Source organism: Oryx dammah, unplaced genomic scaffold (genome assembly GCF_014754425.2).
Source record: "Oryx dammah isolate SB20612 unplaced genomic scaffold, SCBI_Odam_1.1 HiC_scaffold_13, whole genome shotgun sequence".
NCBI classification, from domain to species: domain Eukaryota; kingdom Metazoa; phylum Chordata; class Mammalia; order Artiodactyla; family Bovidae; genus Oryx; species Oryx dammah.
In genome coordinates, this window is record NW_024070197.1 from 16694832 (window position 1) to 16721105 (window position 26274).

The 26274-nt window shown below is 60.4% G+C and overlaps 2 protein-coding genes across 7 annotated transcripts in view; one reads left to right on the plus strand and one right to left on the minus strand.

Annotated features, from left to right (window-relative positions):
• Positions 1-12589, plus strand: part of CAPN12 (calpain 12) — a 12995-nt gene extending 406 nt beyond the window's left edge. The window contains exons 2-21 of the mRNA XM_040252868.1: positions 335-404; positions 582-700; positions 882-1015; positions 1829-2006; positions 3044-3118; positions 3192-3277; positions 3349-3423; positions 4184-4347; positions 4431-4660; positions 5126-5137; positions 5342-5550; positions 5784-5826; positions 5943-6002; positions 6473-6530; positions 6893-6963; positions 7053-7115; positions 7936-8014; positions 10932-11048; positions 11146-11204; positions 11291-12589. Coding sequence (XP_040108802.1) covers positions 335-404; positions 582-700; positions 882-1015; positions 1829-2006; positions 3044-3118; positions 3192-3277; positions 3349-3423; positions 4184-4347; positions 4431-4660; positions 5126-5137; positions 5342-5550; positions 5784-5826; positions 5943-6002; positions 6473-6530; positions 6893-6963; positions 7053-7115; positions 7936-8014; positions 10932-11048; positions 11146-11204; positions 11291-11317 — 1929 coding nt within the window. The 3' untranslated portion in view covers positions 11318-12589. The remainder of the gene's footprint in view (positions 1-334; positions 405-581; positions 701-881; positions 1016-1828; positions 2007-3043; positions 3119-3191; positions 3278-3348; positions 3424-4183; positions 4348-4430; positions 4661-5125; positions 5138-5341; positions 5551-5783; positions 5827-5942; positions 6003-6472; positions 6531-6892; positions 6964-7052; positions 7116-7935; positions 8015-10931; positions 11049-11145; positions 11205-11290) is intronic.
• The window catches only part of ACTN4 (actinin alpha 4), a 73301-nt gene continuing 58758 nt past the window's right edge, over positions 11732-26274 (minus strand). The window contains exons 10-22 of one of the 6 annotated variants that reach the window (XM_040252861.1): positions 25067-25297; positions 24374-24521; positions 20448-20598; positions 18032-18140; positions 17784-17924; positions 17512-17694; positions 17281-17415; positions 16103-16282; positions 15218-15364; positions 14270-14350; positions 13907-13972; positions 13165-13323; positions 11732-13059 (exon numbers count right to left, since the gene is read on the minus strand). In XM_040252861.1, the coding sequence (XP_040108795.1) occupies positions 12901-13059; positions 13165-13323; positions 13907-13972; positions 14270-14350; positions 15218-15364; positions 16103-16282; positions 17281-17415; positions 17512-17694; positions 17784-17924; positions 18032-18140; positions 20448-20598; positions 24374-24521; positions 25067-25297 (1890 nt within the window). In that variant the 3' untranslated portion in view covers positions 11732-12900. The remainder of the gene's footprint in view (positions 13060-13164; positions 13324-13906; positions 13973-14269; positions 14351-15217; positions 15365-16102; positions 16283-17280; positions 17416-17511; positions 17695-17783; positions 17925-18031; positions 18141-20447; positions 20599-24373; positions 24522-25066; positions 25298-26274) is intronic. The other 5 variants (XM_040252862.1, XM_040252865.1, XM_040252863.1 and 2 more) reach the window with 5 other exon arrangements.

The window sequence follows — 26274 nt, forward strand, 5'->3', positions numbered from 1 at the left end:
AGGAGGGGGTTGGGAGCTAGGCCTCTGATCTGAGGGAGGAGGGGGTTAGGAGCTGGGCTCCTGGTCTGAGGGAGGGGGGTGTTGGGAGCTGGGATCCTGGTCTGAGGGAGGAAGTGTCATTGTGGGACCACCTCAGAGCACGGTGAGCCATCCTGGGTCAGGGGAGGCCCAGGGAAGCCAAACGCCTGCCCCAGGCTTTACAAGCCTCTCACGTGGCTGGAGGTGCTCATTACTCCAGAGCTGTGAGGGCAGGAGGGGACCCAGGCATCTCACCTCCTGGCTTCTCCTTCCCTCCCCTTCCTGGCTGAGGCCTGGAATCCCTCATCACCCACAGGAGTTTTGCACTGAGCCCCAGTTCATCTGTGAGGACATGAGTCGAACAGACGTGTGTCAGGGGAGACTGGGTGAGACCTCTGAATCCATGCTGAGCCCCCAGATCCCGCAAGTCACAGCGGGACCCTGCAGCCGCCCCACCTCGGCCTCCCTGCCCCACCCCACGCCACCATCCCCCCCATACCTCTCTTAGGCTCTCCCTCTTGTGCCTTCTTTCCCCCTCCCTTAATCCCATCCTTTCCTCCCAGGTAACTGCTGGTTTCTTGCGGCTGCTGCCTCCCTCACTCTGTACCCCCGACTCCTGTCCCGCGTGGTACCCCCAGGACAGGGCTTCCAACATGGCTACGCAGGTGTCTTCCACTTCCAGGTAAATCTTGCTTCCTCTGTTCATGCCTCACCCCCAGGGTGACATGGATTTCATAGCTCATGCTGTCCCCTTGGAGCTGGAGTTCCCGAACTGGTACAGCAGGGTCAGGGGGGCAGGGGCTGGGGCCCAGCAGGGTTGGAGGAGGGAAGCTGAGCCCCAGCCCTGCCTGCCCCCCCACCAGCTCTGGCAGTTTGGCTGCTGGGTGGACGTCGTGGTGGACGACAGGCTGCCTGTGTGCGAGGGGAAGCTGATGTTCGTGCGCTCTGATCAGCGGAACGAGTTCTGGGCTCCGCTCCTGGAAAAGGCCTATGCTAAGTAAGGACCCTGACCCCCCCAGCAGCAACCTCAAGCCCTAGCCAGCAGCCCTCAGGCCACAAGGGACCCCAGGAGCACCCTGACATCTGGGATCCCCTAGACATTTCGCCAAAGATCTCAAACCAAGGACCCTCATGTTACAGCATCACCTAATGACTTCCAAATCATGAACACTTCCCTCCATCCATATTTCACACAAAATATTCTTAGATACACACTGCTGCTGCTGCTGCTAAGTCGCTTCAGTCATGTCCGACTCTGTGCGACCCCATAGATGGCAGCCCATCATGCTCTGCCATCCCACTAAACACTCATAATTCCGAAGGAGCCTGAAATATCATATGTCAGGCCCCGGTGTTACCCTTGGAGAGACCTGCAATCTCTCTTGATCCATTGAGAAACCCAAGATACCTCCAAAATATCAGGCGTAATCCTTGGGACCCTCAGGTCTTTGCTTTTCCCCATTCTGCGGCTCTGAAATCCCTGACAAGGCCCACAGGGATCACCCTCAAAGCAGAAATCTCCCACAGACTCAAAACATCAGACACAGCCCCCAGGAAGCCCAGAATTCTGACAGAACTCTCCTATGAGCCCCAAACCATGCAGTCCTGGTGGCCCCAGGAGCTGCCGGCCTGATTTTCCAGGGCTTCTAGGATGTGCCTTTTTCAAGAGTCTGCCAGTTTCGGGGACAGCCCCCCGGGACCTCAGACTGGGACCTTACAGCCTGGGCCCCACCCCACCCCGCACATCCCAGGGGTTGCCCGGGACACTCAATCATGCCTCAGATGCCTGACCCCAGACCTGCTCCCACAGGCTCCACGGCTCCTATGAGGTGATGCGAGGCGGCCACATGAATGAGGCTTTTGTGGACTTCACAGGGGGTGTAGGTGAGGTGCTTTACCTGAAGAAGGACACTCCAAACCCTCCGGGCCTCTTCTCCATCCTGCGCCGTGCCCTGGCCAAGGAGTCCCTCGTGGGGGCCACTGCCCTGGTGAGAGAGTCAGACTCCCATGGAGACCGCCCCCCACCAGGATCTGAGCACAGTCGTGACTAGAAGGAAGAAGTGTCCTGTGTCCTTCTCCTCTCTGCTTTCACTGTTGGCTTATTCTCTCCCACAAATCTAACACGAGCCAGTCAAAAGGACATCTATTTGCTCTCAGAACAAGTTAAGCTTCAGCCTCAGCTGGATCCAGGTGCTTAGTGGACGTTGTGAATGTTTTTGTTTTTTTTTTAATTCCTGCTTCTGGGTTAGATTCACTTGCAAACTTTTCTCTCACGGGCACAAAAGTGACCCCCACAGAGGCAGGTTCCTCCTACCGCTCAGGTGGTATGTGCTTAGTTGCCCAGTCATATCTGACTCTTTACGACACCCACGGACATAGCCTGCCGGGCTCTGTCCGTGGAATTTTCCAGGCAAGAATATTGGATCGGGTTGCTAATTCCGACTCCAGGGGATGACTCAGGGGTCTAACCCGAGTCTCTGGGGTCTCCTGCATTGGCAGGCAGATTCGCTACTACTGCACCACTTGGGGAAGCCCATACTCAGGTGGGAGGAGGGTGAAGAAAAGTGCCGCTTCGAAGGTCCATGAAAGTTCTGTGATTGCTTTTCACGGGCTCAGTTTGGGTCGTATGTCCATCTGTGACCTAATCACATACTCATACGCTGAGTCAGTCTCACTCATTCGCTCATTCATTTGCTTAATCTGCTCGGTTATCGATTGTCCTGTGCATTTCTCTGCCTCTTTTCCTCTCTGTTCTGTAGTTTTCTTTCTTTTTTTTTGTTCTGTATCTTTCTTTGTCCCCATTTCTCTGTCTCTCTCATCTGTTTTAGCCTCTTGTCTCCATCTGCCACTCTCTCTCCCTTCTCTTGCCTTCCCTCCCCAACTCCCAGACCCTCTCAGAGCCTGGTGCCATTCAGTTAGGTGCTCTGGGCGACTCCCGCCTTGGTGACAGGAGGTGGCAGTGCAGAGAGGAGCAGCCACTCTCCTGCCCCCCACTGTGGCTCACTGTCCCCTGTCCTCTGCCCAGAGTGATCGGGGTGAGTACCGGACAGAAGACGGGCTGGTGAAGGGACACGCATATTCAGTCACGGGCACACACAAGGTGAGGAATCCCCAGGGTGGGCTGGCAAGCTGTGTCCAGGCACCAAACTCCCCACTGACCATGCCTCCTTTAGGTATCACTGGGCTTCACCAAGGTGCGGCTGCTGCGGCTGCGGAACCCATGGGGCCGAGTGGAGTGGAATGGGGCCTGGAGCGACAGGTGGGATGGATCTGGGGTGGGTGGGCGGCTCGGCTCCCCCCCGCCCACCCCTTACACCTCAGTCTTTCCAGCTGCCCACGCTGGGATGCGCTCCCTACAGAGTGGCGAGATGCCTTGCTGGTGAAAAAGGAGGATGGCGAGTTCTGGTGAGTGGGACAGGGTCCCAGGTCTGCCTGGGCGAGGGGTGCCAGGCTACTGGGATCAGGGAAGGGGGAAAGTCTCGCTTGAAGGGACACGGGAGAAGTTCATGGAGATAAGTCCTAAGTGGCAGAGAAACTGACCATATCCGTGGTAATTTGGGAAGCTGGGTTCTATTTTAGGAAGCTGAAGAAGTAACAGTAATATTAGGGGAATTGGGAAGCATAGTAATCTTCAACAGGTTGAAGAGGGATGGGTGATATTTAGCACAATTGAGGGAAAGTTGGTGACATTGGGGGCATTTCTTGAAATGTGGCAAAGTTGAGGGGCTGAAGGATGCTTGTTAGTAGAGAGTCTGAGGGTCTCAATATCTGGGGAGAAATCTAGGGGAGCTGGTGGTGCTAGTGGTAAAGAACCCACCCGCCGATGCAGGAGACATAAGAGACCCGGGTTCAATCCCTGGGTCGGGAAGATCCCCTGGTGGAGGGCATAGCAACTCACTCCTGTATTCTTGCTGGAGAATCCCATGAACAAAGGAGCCTGGCAGGCTGCAGTCCACAGGATCGCAGAGTCGGGCACCGCTGAAGTGATTTAGCACAGCATGCACCAGGGGAGCTGGAGGGGCCTATTTTGGGGACTGATGTGTAACCGGAAACATTTAAGGAATTCGGGGGCTTTGTGATTGAGGGGGTCATGGGATAATTTGGGAGACTAGGGCCCTGGGGAGGTGAGGGCCCGGGCAGCATCTGACCACCAGCCACTGTCCAGGATGGAGCTGCTGGACTTCTTCCGCCACTTTGATACTGTCCAGATCTGCTCGCTGAGCCCTGAGGTGCTGGGCCCCAGCCCGGCTGGAGGCGGCTGGCACATCCACACCTTCCAAGGCCGCTGGGTGCGCGGCTTCAACTCTGGCGGGAGCCAGCCTGGTGCCGGTGAGGCCCGGAGGGGGCCCCAAAGGTAAGCAGGGGTGGGGCTGTGGCAGGCTGGGTAACCCTGTCTCTTTGTCCTTTCCTAGAAACCTTCTGGACGAACCCCCAGTTCCGGCTGACGCTGCTGGAGCCTGATGAAGAGGATGAGGACGAGGATGGGTCCTTGGGGTGCTGGGGGGCAGCAGGGGCAGGGGGCCCCGCACGGGGTGCTCGCACCCCCAAATGCACTGTTCTCCTATCACTCATCCAGCGCAACCAGCGGCGCCTGAGGGCCCAGGGCCTCAAATACCTGACCGTGGGCTTCCACGTGTTCCAGGTGGGACCCTGGGCTGAGCAGAGGTGGCGGCGGGGCGAGGGGAAGACACAGAAGCATGGAGATACAGGAGGCCAAGGCAGGGTCCGAGGGGTGGAGAGGGGTTGGGGAGGCCGAAGGGGTAGTGGATAGGGGCCAAGGGTCAGGGTCAGGAGACAGTTGAGGACGTCAGAGATTCAAGAAGAGGAAGAAGGGCAGAGGGCAGAGGGATGAGGGGTCAGAAAGGAGTCAGACAAAGGGCTGGAGAAAAGGCTGAGGATTTGGGAGTGGATCCGGGAGCAGAGAAGGCACTTGAGGGCACAGATGGGTGGGGTGGGCAGGAGGGGCTAGGTCAGGAACTAAGGGGCAGGGCCTTTAGGAGGGGTGGGGTGGGAAGAAAAGAGGCAGGGATGTGGAGGGAGCACGGAAGGGCTCCGCCCCTTGGCTGCCTCCCGGGGCCCTGACTCCCCTGGCTCTTCCTTCTTGCAGATCCCAGAGGAGGTGGGTATCAGAAAAGACCCCAGATTCCATCCACCCCTGAACCAGCCCCAGCGGCTCCTACAACCTGGGGGCCAGAGAGGCGCGCTTGGGGTGATCGGTGACCAGTGGGTTTGTCCAGGGCGGTGTGGAGGATGCAGTGGGTCGGAGGTTGGATGGGGTGAACTTGGACGGTGGTGGTCACGCCGCCTTATCCCCCCGCCCCAGCTACTGGGCCTGTGGGACTGCCCGCGGAGTCGCGCGCACTTGTCCGGCCTGCTGCGCGCCGACCGCTCACCATTCTGCGCCCGCCGCGACGTGAGCCGCCGCTGTCGCCTGCGCCCGGGCCACTACCTGGTGGTGCCCAGCGCCGCCCGTGCCGGCGATGAGGCCGACTTCACGCTGCGCGTGTTCTCTGAGCGCCGCCACACGGCCATGTGAGCTGGACACCCAGCCCCGCCCCCGGGATCCCCAGCCCCGCCCCGGGACCCCAGCCCCGCCTCCGGGATCCATATCCCCGCCCCCGGGATCCCTAGCCCCGCCTGCGTCAGCCCCGGCCCCCAGGATCCCACCTAAAGCCAACCTGAGTCTCAGCTGAGACCCCGAGTGCTCCATATCCTCAGCCGCGGGCTGAGCGCCCCCTCCCCCATCTCCCGTCTGTAATTTGCAGGGAGGTAGACGACGTGATCAGCGCCGACCTGCACGCGCTTATGGTGAGGCGCGGCTCTGGGAAAGGGGCGCTATGGTGTGTGTATGTGGGCGGGAGAGGCGGGGGAAGGGGGCGGCGTGGAACTTCTTGGCCAGAACTAAACTACCCCCAACCCCACAGGTCCCCTACATTCCCCTGGAGTTGGAGTTGCAGCAGCTTTTTCAGGAGCTGGCAGGAGAGGTGAGGAGGTGGGGCAGGGCTAAGTGGATTCCCTCCTCTTCCCTCCCTCCTCATGAACATCTCATTTTGCTTTAGTTTCCCAGTCTCTCTGTTCTTAAATATCATGAACTTCTTTTGCCAAAACACTCACAGCTCTTCCCTGCCACAGGGCCTTTGCTCAATCTGTATCCTGGACTGCTTTCTCTCCCTTCACAACCCCTGCCAGGCTGAGGCCTTTTCTTTCCCCACGCTGGCCAGCCACTTGCCCTCTGCGAGTTCCAGCAGCCCAGGGCTTCCCCACTGCAACCCTGACCTCTCTGTGGACATGTCTCTCTCCCTCCATGGACCAGGAGCTCTGACAGGCCCGGGGCTCTCTCAGGCTCTGCCATGTTCCAGCACCTCCCAGGACGCTGTCTGGGCTCCCCTCGCTCTGGGCTGTTTGTTGAATGACTACCTGAGTGCAGCCTCACAACCAGCTCTGTCCTTGCCAGGAGGAAGAACTTGGCGCCCCTCAGCTCCAGATCTTGTTAAGCATCGCCCTCGAGCCTGGTGAGTTGGGGACCAAGAGTGGACCCCCGGAGCCCCCATGTGTGTCCATCCACGATGCTGCTGGGAGAAAGGCCACGGGAACCCTGGCTTCAGCTTGCCAGCGCCTCCCCTGGGGCCGGAACTGTGGCTCCTGTGATGGGACCTGTGGCCAAGACCATGGCCACTCATAAGCCTCCGTTCCTCTGAGGGAGAAGCAGGGAGTGTCGCTGCCCTAAGCACTGACCCGGACCACCTTGCCTGGGTTCAAATCCCAGCTCTGCTAGTTTTCATCAGTCGCAGGACTTCCAGAGATAACAATAATCCTGAGCACTTACCGTGATGACCAGGATATGGGAAGTGCTATCTTTTTGTTTTCCCTGTAGCCAGGGCCCATGCCCAGACCCCCAGAGAAATCGGGCTCAGGACCTGTGAGCAGCTGCTGCAGTGTTTTGGGGTATACGATGAGGGCAGTGCCCAGGGAGGGGGAATGGCCTCGGCTCCCCTTCTGGAGACATTGACCTTAACCAGATGCTCCCTCCCCAGCATGGGGGAAGCCTGGACTTGTACCACTTCCAGCAGCTCTGGGGCCACCTCCTGGAGTGGCAGGTAAGGTGGGGCACTGGGCAGGGCACCTCCTCCTGGAGGGCCAGGAATGTTTACTAATAGACCTAGGTGCACTGTGGGCTAGCGGGATCCCAGGAGAGAAGGGGGAACTGGCCGGCACACGCCAGCCTCAAGGATGTCCTGCCCCTACCGCCGTTGTTGTCCCTTTGCATGCGTGTGCTAAGTCGCTTCAGTCGTGTCTGAGTCTTTGTGGCCCTATGGACAATAGCCCGCCAGGCTCCTCGGTCCATGAGATTCTCCAGGCAAGAATACTGGACTGGGTTGCCATGCCCTCCTCCAGGGGCTCTTCCTGACCCAAGGATTGAACCTGCATCTGTCTCCTGCATTGGCAGGCAGGTTCTTTACCACTAGCACCACTTTGTCCCTTTAGGGGGCACTGAAATAGCTCAAGGATCAAGAGCAAACTCTGATCCTGGGTTGGAACCCCAGCTTCCAGCTCAGCCTCTTGCTGGCTATGTGACCTGAGCGGGCCTTTGCTGGTCTACGGCTGGGAGGCCATCATTCCTGCTGCTCTGGACCTCTGTGAGGAGAACAGTCACAGGCCTTCCCACACTACAAGTGACAAGCTACTGTTCACTGAGCCCTTTGTAGGTAGAATCTCACGTTGTCCCCACAACCCACTTATTACTGCTGGTACTATTATTTCCACTTTACGTGGGCAACAGAAACCCAAAGTGGTTCAGCTGCTGGCATAGAAAAGCCAGGAAGAAAGGGAGGTGGGTGGGAACTCAGGCCCCCTTTCAGCCTTCTTGAGGGTGCTCTGGGACCCGGGGGTGGGACTAACCCAGACCTCCTTGCCCAGGCCACATTCGATAAGTTCGACGAGGACGCCTCTGGAACCATGAACTCCTATGAGCTGAGGCTGGCGCTGAATGCGGCGGGTATGGACAGAGGTCCTGGGGGCTCCTGGGGATGGATCTGCTCCCCCACCTCACGAACCTCCCCCACACTCCTCCCCCGCACCCACAAAGCCCACACCTTAGTTTGTGCAGGAACTGGGTGACCCTAAAAGAGGTCCGAAGTGGGGACTCCTCTGTGTGGGGGGAGGAGGGCGCTGTGGGAGTGGGGCCTCCCCCAGGGGAAGGGGGAGCCTTGGGAACTGGTGTCTGAGAGGCCCCAGCCCACAAGGCCTCAGAGCAGAATGTCCTGGACTCCTTGGGTGGCCCTGGGCTCTTGAGTCCACCTCCTGGAGCCTCTGTTTTCCTCTCTGCAAAATGGCTCATATAGAGGGTGGCAGGAAGGAGCCTGTGGAATGGCGCCCACAGGGCTTAATGCTGGGAACTTAGCTTCTATTCACTCAGGCCAGGTCACCTAAATGAAGGCTCTCACTGGAGCCTTCCTGAGTTCTTGCAGGAGACGTAGAACAATCCCCTTTTATTTGTGTGGGAGCACAAAACCCTAGCCACGGCACAGAGCCAGAGACCCACATTTTCCAGGGCCACACAGTTAGAAAAGGCGTGCGAGTGCGATTTGCCCCCCACCTCACCTTGCATGGAAGGAGTGGAGGCTGGGGTCAGACACAGAGCTGCCAGACCCCACGCCCCGCCCCAGGGCTCATCAGCCATAGCAAAAGGAAGGATGCAACATGGAGGGATGGGAGGCTGGAGGGATGTGACCCAGAGTCGGAGAGGCAGAAGGGCGGGGTCAAAGGTCCAGGGAGATACAAGAAAAGAAAGGAACTCAAGAGCCGACTCATTAGAAAAGATCCTGATGCTGGGAAAGATTGAGGGCAGGAGGAAAAGGGGACGGCAGAGGATGAGAGGGTTGGATGGCATCACCAACTCAATGGACATGAGTTTGAGCAAGCTCTGGGAGATGATGAAGGACAGGAAAGCCTGGCATGCTCCAGTCCACGGGGTCGCAAAGAGTCAGACACGACTGAGCAACTGAACAAGAAGACAGTGGGGGAGATGGAGTCAGAGAAGATGGGGAGACGTGAGCCTGAGAAACAGAGTCCCAGATAGACAGGAGGGGAGGATGGAAAGCTGTGCTATTCACTCGGCATCCCTCGGTAGGGGGCTTGTGTCAGTCTAGGCACAAAAAAGTGCTCTTGCGGGGCTGACGTTGCGGTGGTGCATGTACACCAACGAGCAGAGTGCCTGCTGGTGAGGAGGTCTGTGGTGGGGAAAGGAAGCAGGCCAGGATGCTGGGACATGCAGCGAGCGGGGTGCGGGTTAAGACGGACGGGCAGGGAAGGCCTCGCTGAAGTGATGGCTCAACAGAGATCTGAAGGACGGGGAGTGAGCCTGGGGGCGCTGGGGAAGAGCCGTCCAGACAGAGGGAAAGGCAGTGAAAAGGCACTATAGAGGCCAGTGTGAAGAGAGGAGTGAATGGAGAGGACTGAGGAGGGGGTTGGGGGGGATGGTATGGTTGGGGCCAAGTGGGGAGGGAGAGGTGGTCAGAGAGGAGACTGGTGGGGGAAGAGAGGACAGCTCTTTAGTACTTATCAGCAGGAGGAGGGAGAGGCAAGTCCAGGATCAGGGTGTGTGTGAGGCTGGAGCTGGCAGGCAAGCGGAAGGCTGCGTGTAGTGGAGGGAATGCCAGGGAGCGGCCAGCAGGAAGTCATGGCGGGAAGACCCTGGCAGCTCTGCGCTGGGGGGCCTGGCAGAACCTGCTGACCTTATCCTGTCCACTGCTCCAGGAACACCCCCGAACCCCGCGCTGCTCCAGGCCCTGTGCTGGCTGATGCTGGGGATTCTGTGGTGACCAGGCGCCTTTTCCAGACCTCTCCCCTGCTTAGTCCCAGAGCCACTAATGACAGTGACAGTCACTAATGACAGTGACAGCCTGGGAAGGAGGACGGTCAGGGCAGGGACGTGGAGGCGCTGGGAGCTGTGGGAGCCCAGAGGGGGAGCGTGATGCTGCTTGTGGGGGTGGGGCTGAATATCTGAGAGGACTTCCTGGAGGAGGTGTGTACCAGAGGAGGACATGGTGTTCTGGGCTGAGGGAACATCAAGTGTAGAAGGCAGCGAGACAAAGCCCTAGGTTAAGTGGGGGTGGGTGGGTGAGGGGAGCAGATGAGGCATAGCCTGTGTGGGCTACCAGGTGCCTAGGGACAATGGGGGCCCTGGGGAGGGGTAACCAGGTTCTGGTCACTAGGGCCCAGTAACCTTGGTAAGGGGGTTCACCAGTACCAGGTTTTAAAGGCCTCTCTTGAAATTCCTTGTCAAAGAAGCTTTAAATATATATATACACACACGTGTGTGCATATATATATATATATATATAATTTGCTTTATTTTTGGCCACGCCTCATCGCGTGCGGGATCCTAGTTCCCTGACCAGGGACCAGAGATTGAACCCATGCCTTGTGCAGTGGGAGAGCAGGAGCCTTAACCACTGGCCCACCAGGGCAGAACCCCAGAGATGATTTCTAAACTCTAGAAATGGCACCTGATGTGAAGTGTCAAGATATTGACTCCATATGGGACTGGCAAAAATGCTTTGCTGCACGGAGGTATTCTCCAGTGTCTATTAGCAGAACTTCTCAGAGTTTAAAGGGATAACAACACTGACAGAGGTAACAATGTGCCGGCAGATACCGTCCTAAGCTCTAGACATTTAACACCTTCACACCCTCATGGGGTCAGGGCTGACCTAGTTCCCATTTGACAGGCCCAGAGAAGTGAAGGGAGTTGCCCCCGGGGCCTCACAGCTGCGATGAGGCAGAGCCGGGACTGCAGAGATGGGACCAGACCCCTGAAGTGTGGTCTGCATTCCCTGGGTAGTCAAGAGGGGGTGGTGTGACCGGGAGGTGGGCTCAGGGGACAGCCGGGCCTCAGAGGTGGCTTCCCCCAGGCTTCCACCTGAACAACCAGCTGACCCAGGCCCTCACGAGCCGCTACCGTGACAGCCGCCTGCGTGTGGACTTTGAGCGCTTCGTGTCCTGCATGGCCCAGCTCATCTGTGTCTTCCGTGAGTGCCCTCCCCGGCGCCGGTGGGGCAGGGGGAGGCGGTCTCTGCGCCTGCGGGACCGGGCAGGTGGGCCCTCACCTCACCCCTCTCTGCACAGGCCACTGCAGCCAGCACCTGGATGGGGGTGAGGGGGTCGTCTGCCTGACCCACAGACAGGTGAGCCTGGAACGCAGGGCACAGGTGGAGGTAGGGGGAGTGCCGGGAGCCCCCCAGCCTCACCCCTGCTGTCTCCTCTCGCCCAGTGGATGCAGGTGGCCACCTTCTCCTAGATCTCAGCCCGGGAGCCCTGCCTCTCCCCCATCCCAGCCCGGACCGCGGGGAGGGAGCAGCTGCTCTGACGGTGGACGGTGGTCCAGTGGTCCAAGCACGGCCTTGGGAGCCAGCCTGCCTGGAGCTGATTTCAGGCCCCACCCCTCACCGGCTGGGTGACACTGGGCAAATCCCTGCACCTCTCTGTTTTGTCCTGCCCTGTGCGGGCTGCACGAGTCTGCCCACATCACACGCTGAGAACAGTGGCTGGCCCAGAGTGGGTCCCCAGAGGCACCGCTATGCTCACACACTCACGGGAACAAGGACTGGGTTGCGCCCAAGCCCCCACTTCGCTCTGGGAGGGGGTGCTCCATCATCACTCTCCAAAGAAGTGGAGAACAGGGATAGAAAAACAGAGGACGCTGCAGGAATCCTTAAAAATATTACATGTTTTATTATCCTGTCCCCAGAAGGGAGGTTTATCCAGAAACCGGGAAAAAAAAAATCAAGAATAAACTCAAAAAAATAAGGCGCGGGGTGGGGGGCGGTTAGGGAAGGGAGAGCAAAACCATCCACTAACAGGCAACTAGGCCAGCAGCCCACCCTCCACCTCAGGAGGGTCCCCAGAGACCCATGCCCGACGGCAGACATCAGAGAGAATCGGTCAGGGGCTGGGGGAGGGGAGCCAATCAGCTATGTCTTCATTATGAGAGCAAGAGGCGGCGAAGATATGTTGCTAGGTGAATATATATTTATATAATAAATCCGTAAGTTAATAAAGTAAATAGTAATTCTCTGAAAGGTTGATTTTTTTTTATAGCTTTTTTTTTTGTGAATTTGTGTGTGTGTGTGTGTGTGTCGGGAGGCGGGGGGCGGGTTGGGGAAGGAGGGTGGTCCTTAGAAAATCTGAAGAGATACGTAGGTCCAGACAAAGCAAAGAGGGGAGTGTCTGGGGGTGAGGGCTGGAGGCTCGTCTGCCTGGCCCCACTCCTATCGCAGAAGAGGGGGGCACTGAGCTGAGGCCCCTCACGCCCTGGCAACACCAAGCTGGAGGGGAGGGGAGACGGAGCAGGCAGGTCCTCTTTTCTGCCGGGCGGCCCGGGCACCCTCTGTGGGGCCCACTGCAGGCTCGGCGGTTCCTGAACAAGGCACGTCGGGCTTTGGCCTGGATGTAGGAGGCCTTGAAGGGACCTCGGGGGAGAAGGGGTAGGGGTGCCGTTTCTAGGGCTTGGAGGGGGCCTGTTTTGCTGTGAGGATCCACTGTTCCCTCCACAAAGTTAGAAAAAAAAAAACCCAAAACGAAACAACACATCATATATATTTACCAGACCAGAAGCGCTGACCCCGGTAAGCCTCCCGGCCCCCATCCAGGGGGAGGGAGAGCCTTGCGGCCGACCACAGAGAGGAGAGAGCCTGCCCCAGCCCCTCCCTGCCCACCCGCCCCCCCAAGCAAGACCGACAGAGAGTGCTTTGCATAGATACAGAGTCAGAGGAGCGGGCCGGGGGCCCTCGCGGTGGGGAGGTGGGATGGGAGGGCTCCCCCAGCCCCTCCGGGAGGCTGTGAGGAGGGGGGCATTTGGTCGGGGGTTCTCTGAGCGGGGCCTCACAGGTCGCTCTCTCCGTACAGGGCTGTGGAGAAGGACTTGTAGTCGAGGGCACCGGGCACGGCATCGGGGCCCTGGTAGGGCGCCATGCGGGCAATGCAGTACTCGGCCTGGTCGGGCGGCAGCTCTCTCCGCAGCTCCTCGGCTGTGATGAAGTTCTGGGGGGCAGCAGGGCGGGGATCTGGGTCAGCCCTCACCCGCCCCTGGCACATACCCTGGCCCACCCGGCCCCTGAGTGCCTGCCCGCCTGGTGTCTGGCTCACCTTGTCCCCAGCCAGGACCTTGAAGGAGGCGATGACCTGGTCAGCCGTGTCTGTATCGGTGGTCTCCCTCGACATGAAGTCGATGAAGGCTTGGAAGGTCACGAGGCCGCTGTGGTTGGGGTCCACCACGCTCATGATTCGGTTGAACTCGGCATCGCCCTGCGAGGGGGGTGGGTGGGGGACAGATGGCCCTTGAGCAGTGCAGGGCAGGCTGGGCCTAGCCCAGTGGCTAGAACATGAGGCCGGGAGAGCAGGGCCCAGCCCCCACACACGGGACCAGTGGCGTTGGCGGGCCTCCGAGGGTCTCGGCTCCCCCGAGGCCTGCCACCCCACATGCCCTCTGCTCCGCCCCTCCCACGATCCTGGGAAGTGGGGATTTGGGGTGAGGATCAAACAGGCCTACTGCTCCTCAGCCCTGGCTCACAAGTTAGCTCTGGAGGGCGAGAAGAGAGAGAGAGAAAGAGAGAGAAAGAGAAGCAGGGAGCGCGGGAGGCCTGGCCTCCTCTCTCCGGAGACTTCCAGGGCAGGAGGTAGGAGGGTCTCGGGGGGTGGGGTGGGGGGGCGTCGTCGGAGGGACCCCACCCAGCAGAGGCAGCGGAGGAGGAGGAGGGAGGCCAGGCTGCGCTGCTCTGGTGGAGGAGGGTCCCCGAGGACACAGAGACTCTGGAGGCGGTGAGGAGGGTGAGAGGGAGGCAGGAGTGGGGGGGAAGGCCGAGCAGCAGGGCAGGCAGAGGCGGCATACCAGGCTGTATCCTGTGGAGATAAGCAGAGCCCTGAAGTCATCGGAGTCCATGCTGCCTGTCTGCTTCTGCTCCAGGACCCAGGGACAGCAGAGGAGGCCGGGCCCAGAGTAGGCAAGAGGGGCCGCCCCGTGCGCACAGCGAGACAGGACAGTGGCGGGAGCGGGGCAGACAGAGGCGGCCCGAGAAACCAGGTATGGGGGCAGGCGTCCGGAGAGACACGGGGCGGGGAGGAGGAGGCAAGAGCGCCGGTGAGATGGCACACGATGGCGAGGGGTAGGGTGGCCGCGGGAAGGGAGACAGAGAGAAGGAGAGAGAGAAGAGCAGTTAATGCCACGGTCCGCTGGGGCCCCGGGGACGTGTACCTGCCGGTCGTTCTCCACGTCGTAGCCCAGGCTGATGAGGCAGGCCTTGAACTCTTCCGGCCCCAGCGCCCCGCCATGGTCCTGCCGGCGGCATCCGGAGGCAGGTGTGCACGAGGGGCGAGCGGGCGATGTGGAGACCAGGCCGGCAGAGGCGGGGCCGGGGGCCGGGGTCACATGCAGAGGGCGGGGGAGGGGGACACACGGGAGGGAAGGGAAACACAGAGTTAGAGGTGACGAGGACAAGGTGATGGCCAGGGTGGGCCCTGGAGGGTGGTCAGAGGCCTCACCTCGCCTCCTCTGGGCCAGGGTGGGGTAGGGGCTGAGAGGTGCAGGACTCAAGTCCCAGGACTCCTGGGAGGGAACAGGGGAGCTCTCCTGGCCTCCAGGATCTGGGGTGGGAGAGAGGGCACGGCCCCCTCCTGTGTGGGATGCAGGGCCCTGCTAAGCCCTGGAGTACATCCTCCCCACAGATGGCAGGTGGACGGCACCTCAGGCCCAGCAGGGAGGGCCTGGGGCAAACTGGCGCATGGGGACTGTCTAATGGAGCTTCCAGGCCACGTCTGACTTTTAAGAACAGTGAGTGTGTGTGTGTCTTGGATTCCCCGGGGGTGCTGGCACTTGTCCGTGTGTCTGTGTGTCTGTCTCTCTGTCTGGGATCCCCGGGGGTGCCGGCACTTGTCTGTGTGTCTGTCTCGGATCCCTGGGGGTGCCGGCACTTGTCCGTTCAGGGTTGCCCTGGCAGGTGGGTGAGGAGGCACAGCCCCAGGGACAGAGCCAGGGGTTCCCCTTTCTCCTCCTGAGGGAAGCTGGGTCCCTGCCAGCCTGTGAGTGGCCTCGGATACTCAGGGACTGTGATGAGAACAGACAGACAGATGTGAAGACAGAGGGGGCGGGGTGGGAGGGGACAGCAGGGAAGGAGGGAAGACAGGGGCTGCGGGAGCCGCTCACCTTGTCGAAGTGGTTGAAGGACGCCCGGAACTCCTGCATCTGCTCCTGGCTGATGCCCTTGGCGTCGCGGGTGAGGATCTGGTTCTCAACCTCATTGATGGTGCGGGCGATGGTGGTGAGCAGCTGCTCCCAGCCCACCCGGATGTGCTGGGGAGGAACCAGGGCATGAGTGCGGGCTGGGCCAGTGGTCCCACAGTAGCTGCAGCTCACGGGGGTCAGACTTGGGTTTCTCCTAACTCTCTCCCAGAGCCAACCCAGCCCCACACACTCCCGTGCACACAGAGACACAGCCACAGGCCTGCCTCTGCCTGCCCACCAGAGCCCCGGTTCACAGCATGCTGGTGTACGTCCCGGTCACGAGGCAGCAAAGGGCTGGGGCCTGACAGCCATGCCAGGGTCCTCGTGGGCGCTCTGCAGAGATGTTCCAGGCAACCCTTGTCCAGCTTTCTGGGGAAACTCCTCTCCCTTCCTTTTATTTAGTGGCACCCTTGGATTTGCATGGTCTCAGGGCTTATCACCGGGGATCATTTCAAGCTGCCAGTCTGACAGCAACCAGCCCTGATACTGGGACTTCTGCACACATTGGCTGGATCCACGCCCTCCAGCAAGAACCAAAGGATCAAATGGCTGAGGCCATACTAGGGGGCAGGTGCTGCTGCCCTCCCGGCTCTCCAGGGAGCTTGTCCTGAGATGTGTGTTATCATGGTGATGGGAGAGTACTGGTAAGGAAGTCAACTCTTCAAAAAACATGAACATGGGATCCAGTCTCTGCGGTCAGGGTGAAAGAGGAGAGAGAGGAGGCGGGAGCCGGCTTTTCTACAGGGCAAGAACCAGTCGGAAGAAGGCAGCAGCCTGGCTCGGGCTGGCAGGGCGAGCAGGGCGCACCTCCATGGTATAGTTGGTGTGCTTGTTGTCGAAGATGAGGGCCTCCTGGATGAGCTGGTGCTGCTGCTCGAGCAGGTCCAGGTTGGGCTTGTAGTCCACGATGCTGCGCTCATACTGCTTCAGGTGGCTCAGCTGGTCCTCCAGCGTCCCGTTCATCTCGATGGAGATGCGCCCGATCTCCTGCACAGAGGAGGGCGGCGCTGGGCTGGGGCTGGCGGACCCTCGGCCCCCACCAGCCACCGGGAGGAGCCCTGTTGCTGGCTACTGCACCCCGGATTGGTAGTGGTGGTGGCAGAGAGGCCGCCTCCGTCCCGGAGGTCCTCTCCCAGAGGTCTGCCACTCACTGACTGTCCCCCCAGCCCCGCCCTCCAGCACAGCAGCAGTGATCAGAGTTTCTGCCCCAGCGCTTCGCAGGTCCACCCCCACCGCTCCCTCCCTGTGAGGCCCAAGCCTGGGACAAGCCCCTCCTGCAGAGCTGGAAACTGAGGCCGGGAGAGGGCAGCTTATCACAGTACGAGGCAGAGCCGGGCCGGGAACCCAGGCCTGGCGCACTTCAGAACCCGGGCTCTTGAGTGCCCCCACGCCTCGCCCCAACACAGCGGCTGGCACTATGCCCTGGGCTGCCTGCCCGGACCTCTCAGACTGGTCGTTGAGTTTCAGTGATGCCGCTCGGTCAGCAGTAACCCGAAGGGCACTTAGGGGCATGGTTGCAAGCCTCCCCGGGGCTGGACCACCAGGGCGGGACGCGCATGCTCGTGAGGGTCTGAGCTCGGACCACCCTGGTCACAGCAACACCGCGGAGCTCATGAGGGGCTGGTGCAGGGTGGTGCCCAACTGTTCGCTGAGGAAATGAAGCAACAGTCTCCGTCCCCTTTCAGGGGGACGTAACACCGAGGGGCAGAGGTTACGCGTGCCTGACTCCGGAGCAGCAGCTGAGGGCAGAGTCGACTTGAGACCGCCTCTCCCTGACCCCTAGCACAGTCTCGCGCTGGATGGCACCGCCATTTCCATCGATATAACCTTCCCGATCAGTCCACTGGCCCCACAGAGCACTGTGGACCTCCTGCCAGGGGTGGGCAGCCTCCCATTCAGCAGGGCCTCTTGCTCAATTCTGCCAAGAGATTCTTGGGGTGCGGGGCGGGGGGCGGGGCAGCAAGGCTGGGGCAACTGGCCCTCACCTCCATCTTCGTCTGGATCCAGGGCCCCACGATGTTGGCCTGGCTGGCAAACTGGCGGCGGAGGTGCTCGTTGGACTGCTGTTTGCTCTGCTCCTCCAGGAGGGCGTGGTCCCGCTTGGGCACCAGCTGCTGCACCTGGGGGGCATGCGGGCAGGGGCAGTCAGGGGGCGGCCCTTCACCTGGCAGCCCCTCCCCGGCCTGCCAGCAGGTGGGCGGTTGGGTGACGCCTACCTTCTCCCACTTGGAGTTGATGATCTGGGGAGTGACGGTGGTGTAGGGGTTGCTGCCTGAGAGCTTGATGTGGTTGCTCTCCGCGATCCGCTGGGCTTCCTTGTGGATGGCCAGGATGGCCTCCCGCTCCCTGTCGGCGTCCGGCAGCGTCGACTTGAACTGGTCATGGGCTGAGATCAGACCCTGGGGGACGTGAAGAGAAGGGGTGAGGGCGCAGCCCGGCCCCCAGAGGACCCACGGGCCCCAAAAAGGGCAGGGGAGCGGGGGTGGACCTCGATTTCCTCAATGGTGTGGACGATGAACATGTCCTGGAGGTCCTCCATGGCGCTCTCCATCCAGTTGTTGAAGGGGGCCGCCCGCTTGGCGTACTCCAGGTGCAGCTGGTCAATGGTCTCCAGCTGCTTCTCCGTTTTCTGGTGCGACAGGCACAGAGGAGGGAGGTCAGTGGGCCAGCAGGGGCCGTGCATGGTGGGCCTGGGTCTGGGAAGCTCTGAGGGCACCCACCCCCACCACCGCTCACCTCCAGGGCTTCCCTCCGACTGTGGGTCAGAGAGCCAAGGGCGTCCCACTGGTCACAGATCTTCTGGCAGCGCGTGTTGACATTGTGGGAGTCGTAGTAATCCAGCTCGCTGTGGACCGGGCAGAGGGGGGTGAGACCGGACCCGCCCGCCTACAGGCGTCCCAGGCCCTGGTGCCGGGGGACACCACCTCTCTGGGCTGAGGCAGGAGGAACTGGCGAGGGGGTTGGTGGGGAAAGGACAACAGAGCTTCCTGTCAAGAGCCGCTGACGCAGGGCTCCCAGACTGTGACCCTCAACCACGCCTTATCTGGATTGTTTTTTGGGCTGTGCCATGTGGCTTGTGGGATCTGAGTTCCCCGATCAGCAGTCAAACCCAAACCCCCGGCAGTGGAAGCAGAGTCCTGACCAGTGGACCCCCAGGGAAGTCCCCTGGATTGCTTTTTCCATTTAAAGAAAGGCTAGCAGAGCACCCTGGTTAGAGGACAAGGCTCTGGAGCCAAGTTCCCTAGGCGTGAATTCCAGCTCCTGATTTTGAACCTGTGTGACCCTGGGCGAGTGAATTCCCTCTGGATCCCTTGGTTTTTTCATCTGTGAGATGGGGGTGGGGTTGTGAGGACACCAAGTTACTTAACACATGAGAAGTGCTGAGAACAGTCCTTGGCGCCCAGTGGGTGAAAGTAGGAAGTTATTAAAGGATATGTTTTTATGGGTATTAGGAAAAAAAAGTGCGTGACTAGCCTGCAATCTCATGCTAAGCAACTAACAATATATTCAAGGAAAATAAAAAACAAGCTGATCAGGGAATGGGTATTACTGTTGCCTTGATTGAGGTTGGGAACACTGAGCTGATACCATAGCTCTTGCCCCCACCACCCCACTCCTGAGCATCAGCCCCAGGCCTGCCGCCTCCTGGGGTCACACTTGGGCACTCCCAGCAGTAGGCTCCTAGGGAGTCGGTGCACAGGTCTAGGGTGACCAGACGGTCAGGCAGGATACAGGGGCCAGGGGAGCAAGCAAGCAGCAAGGCAGCGTTCCACGAAGGGGCCAGGCCAGCCTGGGTTCGACTCGCATCTCACTCACTCCCTAGCGGTGTGACCCAGGGCAGGCCCCGTGGCCTCTGTGTGCCTCAGTCCCAGCTCTGTAACAGAGGATCAACGGGACTGATGAGCTGGCACATGGAGGGCCCTGAGCTTTCATCATTATCATTAATCGATGCTCAGCCGGGCTGCCCTCCAGGCTCAGCCCAGGCGGCCCTTGGCCTCTGCCTCATCTGCAGGGGAACAAACGGTACCCCAAACAACCCTCCCCCTTCCTTCAGGGCGACTGTCCAGAGAGCTGCCTGGGGGACCGTCAGCTCCCTGGCTCAGGGCAATGGGTTTCACATAGCCATTCCCAGTGCCTGAGCAGTGGGCTGGCCTAGCGCTGACGGCAAGTCTGTTGCCAACCAGCATCCAGGGGCTCGCCTGTCCCACCCCCACAACCCCTGCAGATGGTGGGCGTCTGTATCTGTGACCTCACTCTCCTCGGCCTGGACGTGCCAGGTACAGGGGGCTTGATCCTAGAGGAGCTGCAGGACTCCCAGCAGTGCCCAGTGAGGGCGTGTGCACCCAGGACTGTGCCTGCTAGTACTTCTGCCCCTGGGAGAGCACACGGGGAGCCCCAGAGCAGCTGGGCAGTGTGGAAGGAGTGAGTCAGGGAGACGGCCCTGCCTGGCGTGGGGCTCCTTCAGGCCTCACCGCTGGGCCCCTGCCTTGGAGGAACAGGCAGAACTTCGGGGATGACTGTGACAGGGCGGGAGGTGTCTGTCGAAAGGCCGACTCCAGCCAAGGATCCTATTTTTGAGCAGACGGCTATTTTGGGAGCCCTGCCGCCCCTCCAGGGCCTGTGGATTTTCCATGAAGTAATGGCTGGGGCCTCCCGCTCCCTGGGCCTTGCCTGTTGCTGGCCGCTCCGCTGGGGGAATAAGGCTCCCTTTCACTGTGCTGGAGACTCAGTGTACTAATTGTGTGCACGAGTTTATCTGACTGGGGTGGGGCGGGGAGGGCAGAGAACTGGCTGCCTGGAAGCTCTTACAATAAGTGTATTCTGAGCAGCAGAGGGAAGGGCCGGGCCGAACAATGGGCTCTCTGTGCAGCCCGATTCCCTCGGGGAGCCATGGGTGGGGGCCGTGGGCTAGGCCGCCCACCACCTCAGAGGGCCAGAGACCCCCGTTCTGCTGGGGAACATAGATCCCACTATGGGTCTCATCTGGGGTTAAGACAGGCGGACAAAAGGCATCACCCCGTAAGGCTCGTTCCTGGCATCGGAAAGGAGGGGGTGAGGGTGGAAAGGGCTAGGGAACCCCTCCACCCCTGCCCCACCACCGCTCCGGGCCAGGTGCTGGCAGGGACGCGGAGGACCGTGAGCCCACACATACTTGAGCTCCTGGGCGATGGCGGCAATCTGCTCCACGCGGTCCTGGTGGGCGGCCAGGTCGCTCTCGAAGGCTTCGTGCTTGCGGATGAGGGCCTTGATGTCCGACAGGGTGGCCGTCTCATAGTCCCGGTGCTTCAGCATGGCCTCCTTCCCTGAGGTGGGGCGGGGAGCAGGGGTGCTTGCCCAACAGTGTCGCGGGCATCCAGAGCGGGTGTCTGACCAGAGGGAGGGGAGTGGGGTGCAGACCCCATGCCCTGCCTTGGCGAGGATGCTGCCACAAAAGCCGGAAACCCCGGGAACCTTTTCCCTTGCTCCTTCGCAGGTTATTTCTAAGCCCAGCTGTAACACCTCCTGGATGGGGCTGGGAGACACTGTGGGGTTGGGGGGCGAGTCAGATATCCCAACTCAGGCTCTGTTCTAGACTTAGTGTCTTTTATTGGTGCACGCTGTCGCTCAGTTGTGTCCGATTCTTTATGCCCCTATGGACTGTAGAACACCAGGCTCCTCTGTCCGTGGGGTTCTCCAGGCAAGAATACTAGAGTGGGTGGCCATTTCCTCCTCCAGGGGATCTTTCTAACCCAAAGATCAAACCCACATCTCAACGTCTCCTGCACTGGCAAGTGGGTTCTTTACCACTAGGCTACCTGGGAAGTCCTTTATTGGTAGATGGTAAGAATCTGGACTGTGCTACCAAGGCTGGAAACGTCAGCATCCACCTGCGGAAGGCCTAACTGGGCTTCAGCAGTGCAGCGGGGTGGGCTAGGGGTGCAGAAGGGAGGGGAAGTCTGACTTGGGGCTCTTCCAGGATCCTGACCCCTATGCCTGCTCCCTGGCCCTTGAGTGCCAGGCCCCCTCAGGGAGGGAGTCCTACCACACATCTGCTCCATGCTACCCTAAGGGCTTTCTGTGTGTAGTGAGGCAGGGCCTGTGTCAGGCCCTTTGAAGGAAGGGAGGAACACTGTTATTAGGCCCGGAGCCTGGCTAATTATACACCCTGGGACAGAAGCTCAGGCGAGGAGCCCTGCACACTCAGTACCGCAGAGAACTGAGGGGGAGATGCTGGGACCCCTAACCTCTAAAGCAACCTCGGGCTACCCCCAGAACGCATTCAGAGACCAAACCCTCCTCAGCTGGCACCAGAAAATCCCAACTGCTGCCTGCCATGTGCAGCCAAGCAGGCAGTCTCTCCTGGCCTGCTCCTTCTTCTGTACAATGGGGCCAATGCCAGCCCTTGGCTAAAGCCCCAGTGAGGTGATCTCGAAAAGGGTGGGCACCAGCCAGGCCCACCCCACCGCAGCCATCCCAGGGATAGAGCCCCGAACCAGCGGGCAGGGGGCAGCTCAGCCTGGGAGCCTGACTCCACAGGGCCCTGCCGCCCCGGCCCCGGGGCAGTGGGCCCAACCACAAAGGCAAGCTTGCAATTCCCTTCTCCAGATCGCTTTCTCCCAAGGGTGGGAACCAGAAATAGCAGGTTACCACTTCTCTGCCTCAGCAGAGCTGCCGCAAGGGAGCTGCCAGGGGGAAGAAGGGGGAGGAGGGGGCCACGGCCAGGGCTGCCTGGGACCCGGGCCAAGGGGCAGCCAGGCCAAGGGAGGGAGGGCAGGCGCTCATTTTTGCTTTCTCCCCAGACAATCTGAGACCCTGTGAGGAGCCTTCACGTGGAGGCTCACACACTCCTGCAGGCTGCAGGGGATGGTGAGGGGGCTATAGGGTGGCGGCAGCTCAATCTGTCCTCTGCCCCTGCTGCACACACAGGTAAGGAGCCTGCTCCACCCGATCCCAGGGGTACAGCGGGGTTGGGGGCCGGTCTGTCCTGTGGCGCCTAATTGGTGGCTCAGAGGACGGAGGCTTCAGGTCTCGGGAATGAGAATGGACAGGCTTGCCCAGTGACTCCGGGCCGACGCAAAGGGCTGGATGCCAGAGTGCCTGAGGGGAGGCGGGGCCGGGGCATGTGGAGGTTGATGGAGCAGCTGGGCCCTGGCTGAAGCTTGGACCCACTTCTAAACGCCTTCAGGTGAAGGCCGGCCAGGTTCCCAGGGAAGCAGCTCTGAGGGCCCATCACCCCTTCTCCCCTCGGCCTCAGGAGACCCTCTTCCAGGCCTCTTGGAGCCCCAGAAGAGAGGCTGAAGGGCTGACAAGAGGCCCCAAGGAGGCAAATCCACAGGGATGATCCTCAGAGACCAAGGAAGGATGATGGAGAGAGATGATGATAGGAGTTCATCCAAGCGGGGGACACGGGTGCTCTAAATCCTACTTAAGTGACGAGGGACCTCTAACAAGAGAAATGGCAAAACTGGTTGGTCTCTGAGCTCCCTGGGCAGGAACCTTTCCCCACCTGGGAAACTGCTGAGCACAGCCAAGAGGCTTGAGAGATGTTTGTTGACTGAATGAATGAAGAGCCAACAGATGGACTACACGCCAGCTCCCCTCCCTCAGGTCCGAGGGGCAGAACCCACGAGTGTGGCTTCTGTGAGGCAGAGGGAGGCACCTGCTTCCCAGCATGGGCTTCGTGGTCCTCGTCTGGCCTTCCGGCTCCCCCTGCTCCGCATCCCTCCCATGGCACAGGAGGGCCAGGATCCTCAGGAGCTCCTGTGAGGAGGCCATTTGCTGAGCAGCGGCCAGGGACATGGGTGACACGGGCCCCAGTCAGCATAGCCTGCAGAGCCTCATGTCCACATGCCGGCAGAAGTGGGCAGGCTCCATGGGGGCTGCCTGCCAAAGGGCTTCCCAGGTGGTGCTACTATTAAAGAACCTGCTGGTCAACGCGGGAAACACAGAAGACCCGGGTTCGATGCCTGGATCAGGAAGATTCCCCTGGAGGAGAGTGTGACAACCCACTCCAGTCCTCTTGCCTGGAGAATCCCACGGACAGAGGAGCCTGGTGGGCTGCAGCCCATGGGGTTGAAAGAGTTGGAGCAACTGAAGCAACTGAGCATGCAAGCATGCTCACCGAATGGCTGGGTGGGTGGGGGCTGGAGGAAGAGCCACCCTGCAAGGAGCCATGAAAGCAGTTTGGCAGAGCGGCAGCAGGAGGGCAAGGCGGAGCGGGAAGGAGGCGGCCAGAGCGGGAGGGCGGGAGCCCCGTGGAAGGCCCTCCGCGTTCCCAGGCACTGGCTGTTTCCTGAAGGCTCTCAGGCCCTTGGGATCTGGCGTCTCAGCCTGGTGTGGGTCCCAGCTGAGGGCCAGGACGTGATGGAATCCCACAGCCCGAGCCAAGAGAACAGGCAGCTGTGGAGCTGCCGAGAAACCGGAGTCCCTGCAGCCCTTCTGGAAGAAGGGGTCCCACGAGGGGCAAGCCCCCCCCCCGGGAGGCACTGGATGGGGCAGAGTTGAGAAAGAGCTCCCATGGGGGGCCCACACCGAAGGCTGGTCAGTGAGCGGCACCTGCAGGTCGGGCAGCAGGGCCAGGAGGTGGCTCCGTGCCCTGGTCTAAGGACCGTGCTCGGGATCCCAGGCTGGCCAGGACAGGCTCTTCAGCGTGAGGTCCATGGTCTCAAAAGGGCAGGCTATGTGAACCCAAGCTGCTGGAGCGGGGCAAGCCTGCCCCCGGCCCCACTGGCCCGAAGGGGTGCCATCCTCAGAGCAGATGGGCAGGCCTGGGGGTCACGTCCCTAAACCGCCAGCCCAGGGCTGCATTCTCAGATGACCGGCCGCCAGTGACCCAGGAAGGCGCCCACCCGTGAGTGATCTCCAGGCCAGAGCAGACTGGGGAGACCTGGCCCCAAGCTGTTCCTTGCTGCTCAGGGCTGGATGCACCCAAAGTGTCATTTGTGACACGTGGTTCTCAGGCAGCAAAAAAGGGAGCCTAAGAAACAGACAAACCCCACACAGGCAGTAGGGGCTCTGTGTGTGTGTCTGTGTGTATGTGTGAGCACATGCGTGTGTCTGAGAGCCAGGAAAGGAGGACGGGAGCAGGGAGGGCTGTACCATCGGTCCAGGCCTCGTGGATGGAGGCCTTCTGCCGGAACTTCTCTGCCAGGTGGTCGAGCCGCTCCAGCCGGCGGATCTCGTTCAGCAGCCACTCCTCGTAGCCCTTCTCGGCCTGCTCCAGGTGCTGCCAGCCGTTGTTGATGTCCTGTGGGGGCAGGAGAGGGCGGGGCTACATGGGGGCTGGGGCACCCAGCAGGGCAGTGCCTCCCAGAAGGCAGAGAAGCAGGCCGGGGTCTCATGTTGCTCTGCTCTGCTGTGCCCGCCTGCCTGCACAGGGCCCCGCACGAGGCAGGTGCGGCCCACACCTTCCGATTAAACGAATGAGTGACAAGGAACGAATGAATGCCCCCACGGTGCAATGGGAGTCAGAAGCTGACTGTGCAGTGACCATCACCCTCTCCTGGGAAGGGATCTCAAGCGCTTGGAGGTCTGGGAGTCCCAGCCAAATGAGGGTCCAAATTCAAATGATTCCAAACTATGGTGTGGTCTTGGGATGAGAGCACAACTCCGAGGAGTGATGCGGGGACATGAAACAGGTAAGTGTCAAGTGTACGCCCCATGCGCCTTGCAGCCGGATCTGCGCATTCCAGTTCAGACAGACTGTGCAGGCCCGAGGGTGGCCCGGAGCTGCCCCTCCACCCCTCACGGGGCCTCTGTGGCTCCACAGGCCTCCTGGGCCCTGGCACTCACCGACACCATCTTGCCCTCGGAGGGCATGAAGGCGGGCCGGTTGCTGAGGCGCAGCTTGGTCTGCAGCGTGTTGAAGTTGATCTCCAGCTGGCACTTCTCCTGCACCTTGGGTGGCTTGTGGACCCGCCGGTAGTCGCGGAAGTCCTCCAGCTTCTGCTGCATTTCCTGGATGGTCTTCTGGGGCACGCGGTCCTCCAGCCAGGGGATGGTGCGCCGGATCCACTCCAGGAGCTGTGGGCCCACGGAAAGCTGGGGCAACCTTGGCAGGGGGCCCGCCGACAGCTGACAGGGCTGCCTCCAGCGCGTGGGCACATGGGACCTGGATCTTCGAGGACCCCATCTTGGGGGATCGCCCCTGCCGTCCAGCCTGACTTCTCCATGATTCCCCATGGGCATCCCATGGCCAGGGACTCTGGGAGTATCACTCCTGCCGGAACCACAGTGCTGTTCTCTGGCTACTTTCTGCTTCTCCCTTTGCTCTTGGTCTCCCTCCCTCCTCTAAGCAGGATGGCCTCAATGCAGACGTCCCTGTGGGGGCACCTCCCCCATCAGGCCTGCACAAGAATCCACTGTCACCATACGCACCACTATCTGAGAACCTCGCTGCGCCCCAAGGCAGGGCTGGCCACACGCCTAGCTCACTCGGGTGGTCGGTGCCAGGCGGAGGGCCTGGGCACAGAAAACTAGACAGCACAATTGAAAAAAGAAAGTGACCTGTACTTCTATGAGCCACTCGTCTTTGATGGAGTGAGGACCAGGTACAAACGAGCAAACAGACTGGACATTCCAGAACAATCCCAGGAGAGTATGATTAGTTACGGTGCAGGGAGATATGCCTGCGGAAGGGGGTCCCAAATGCCAGCCTCAAGCAGGACAAGAAAACTGAGGCCCAAGGTCTCCACGGTGTTCACTTCCAGGTGCCTGGTGCCGCTATGGGTGGGCTGGAAATATTTCCCAAATTTTCCTGGTCTGTGAAATCTCAGAGTCTGGGGAACACTGATCCAGAAAAGCAGTCAAACGGCTCCTCCTGGGCAGCATAGATGCCAAGAGGGTAACAGGAGTTCCCGCCTCACAGGGGACCTGCCGTGGCAGCCATCCTGTCTGTCGCTGTATCGGATCTCAGGTGTCTCTCCATCCTACCAAATCAGGCTTCTGTGTGCGGGACACGGGGACAGGAATTTTTGCATAGGGGTGGGAACTTTTTAAAA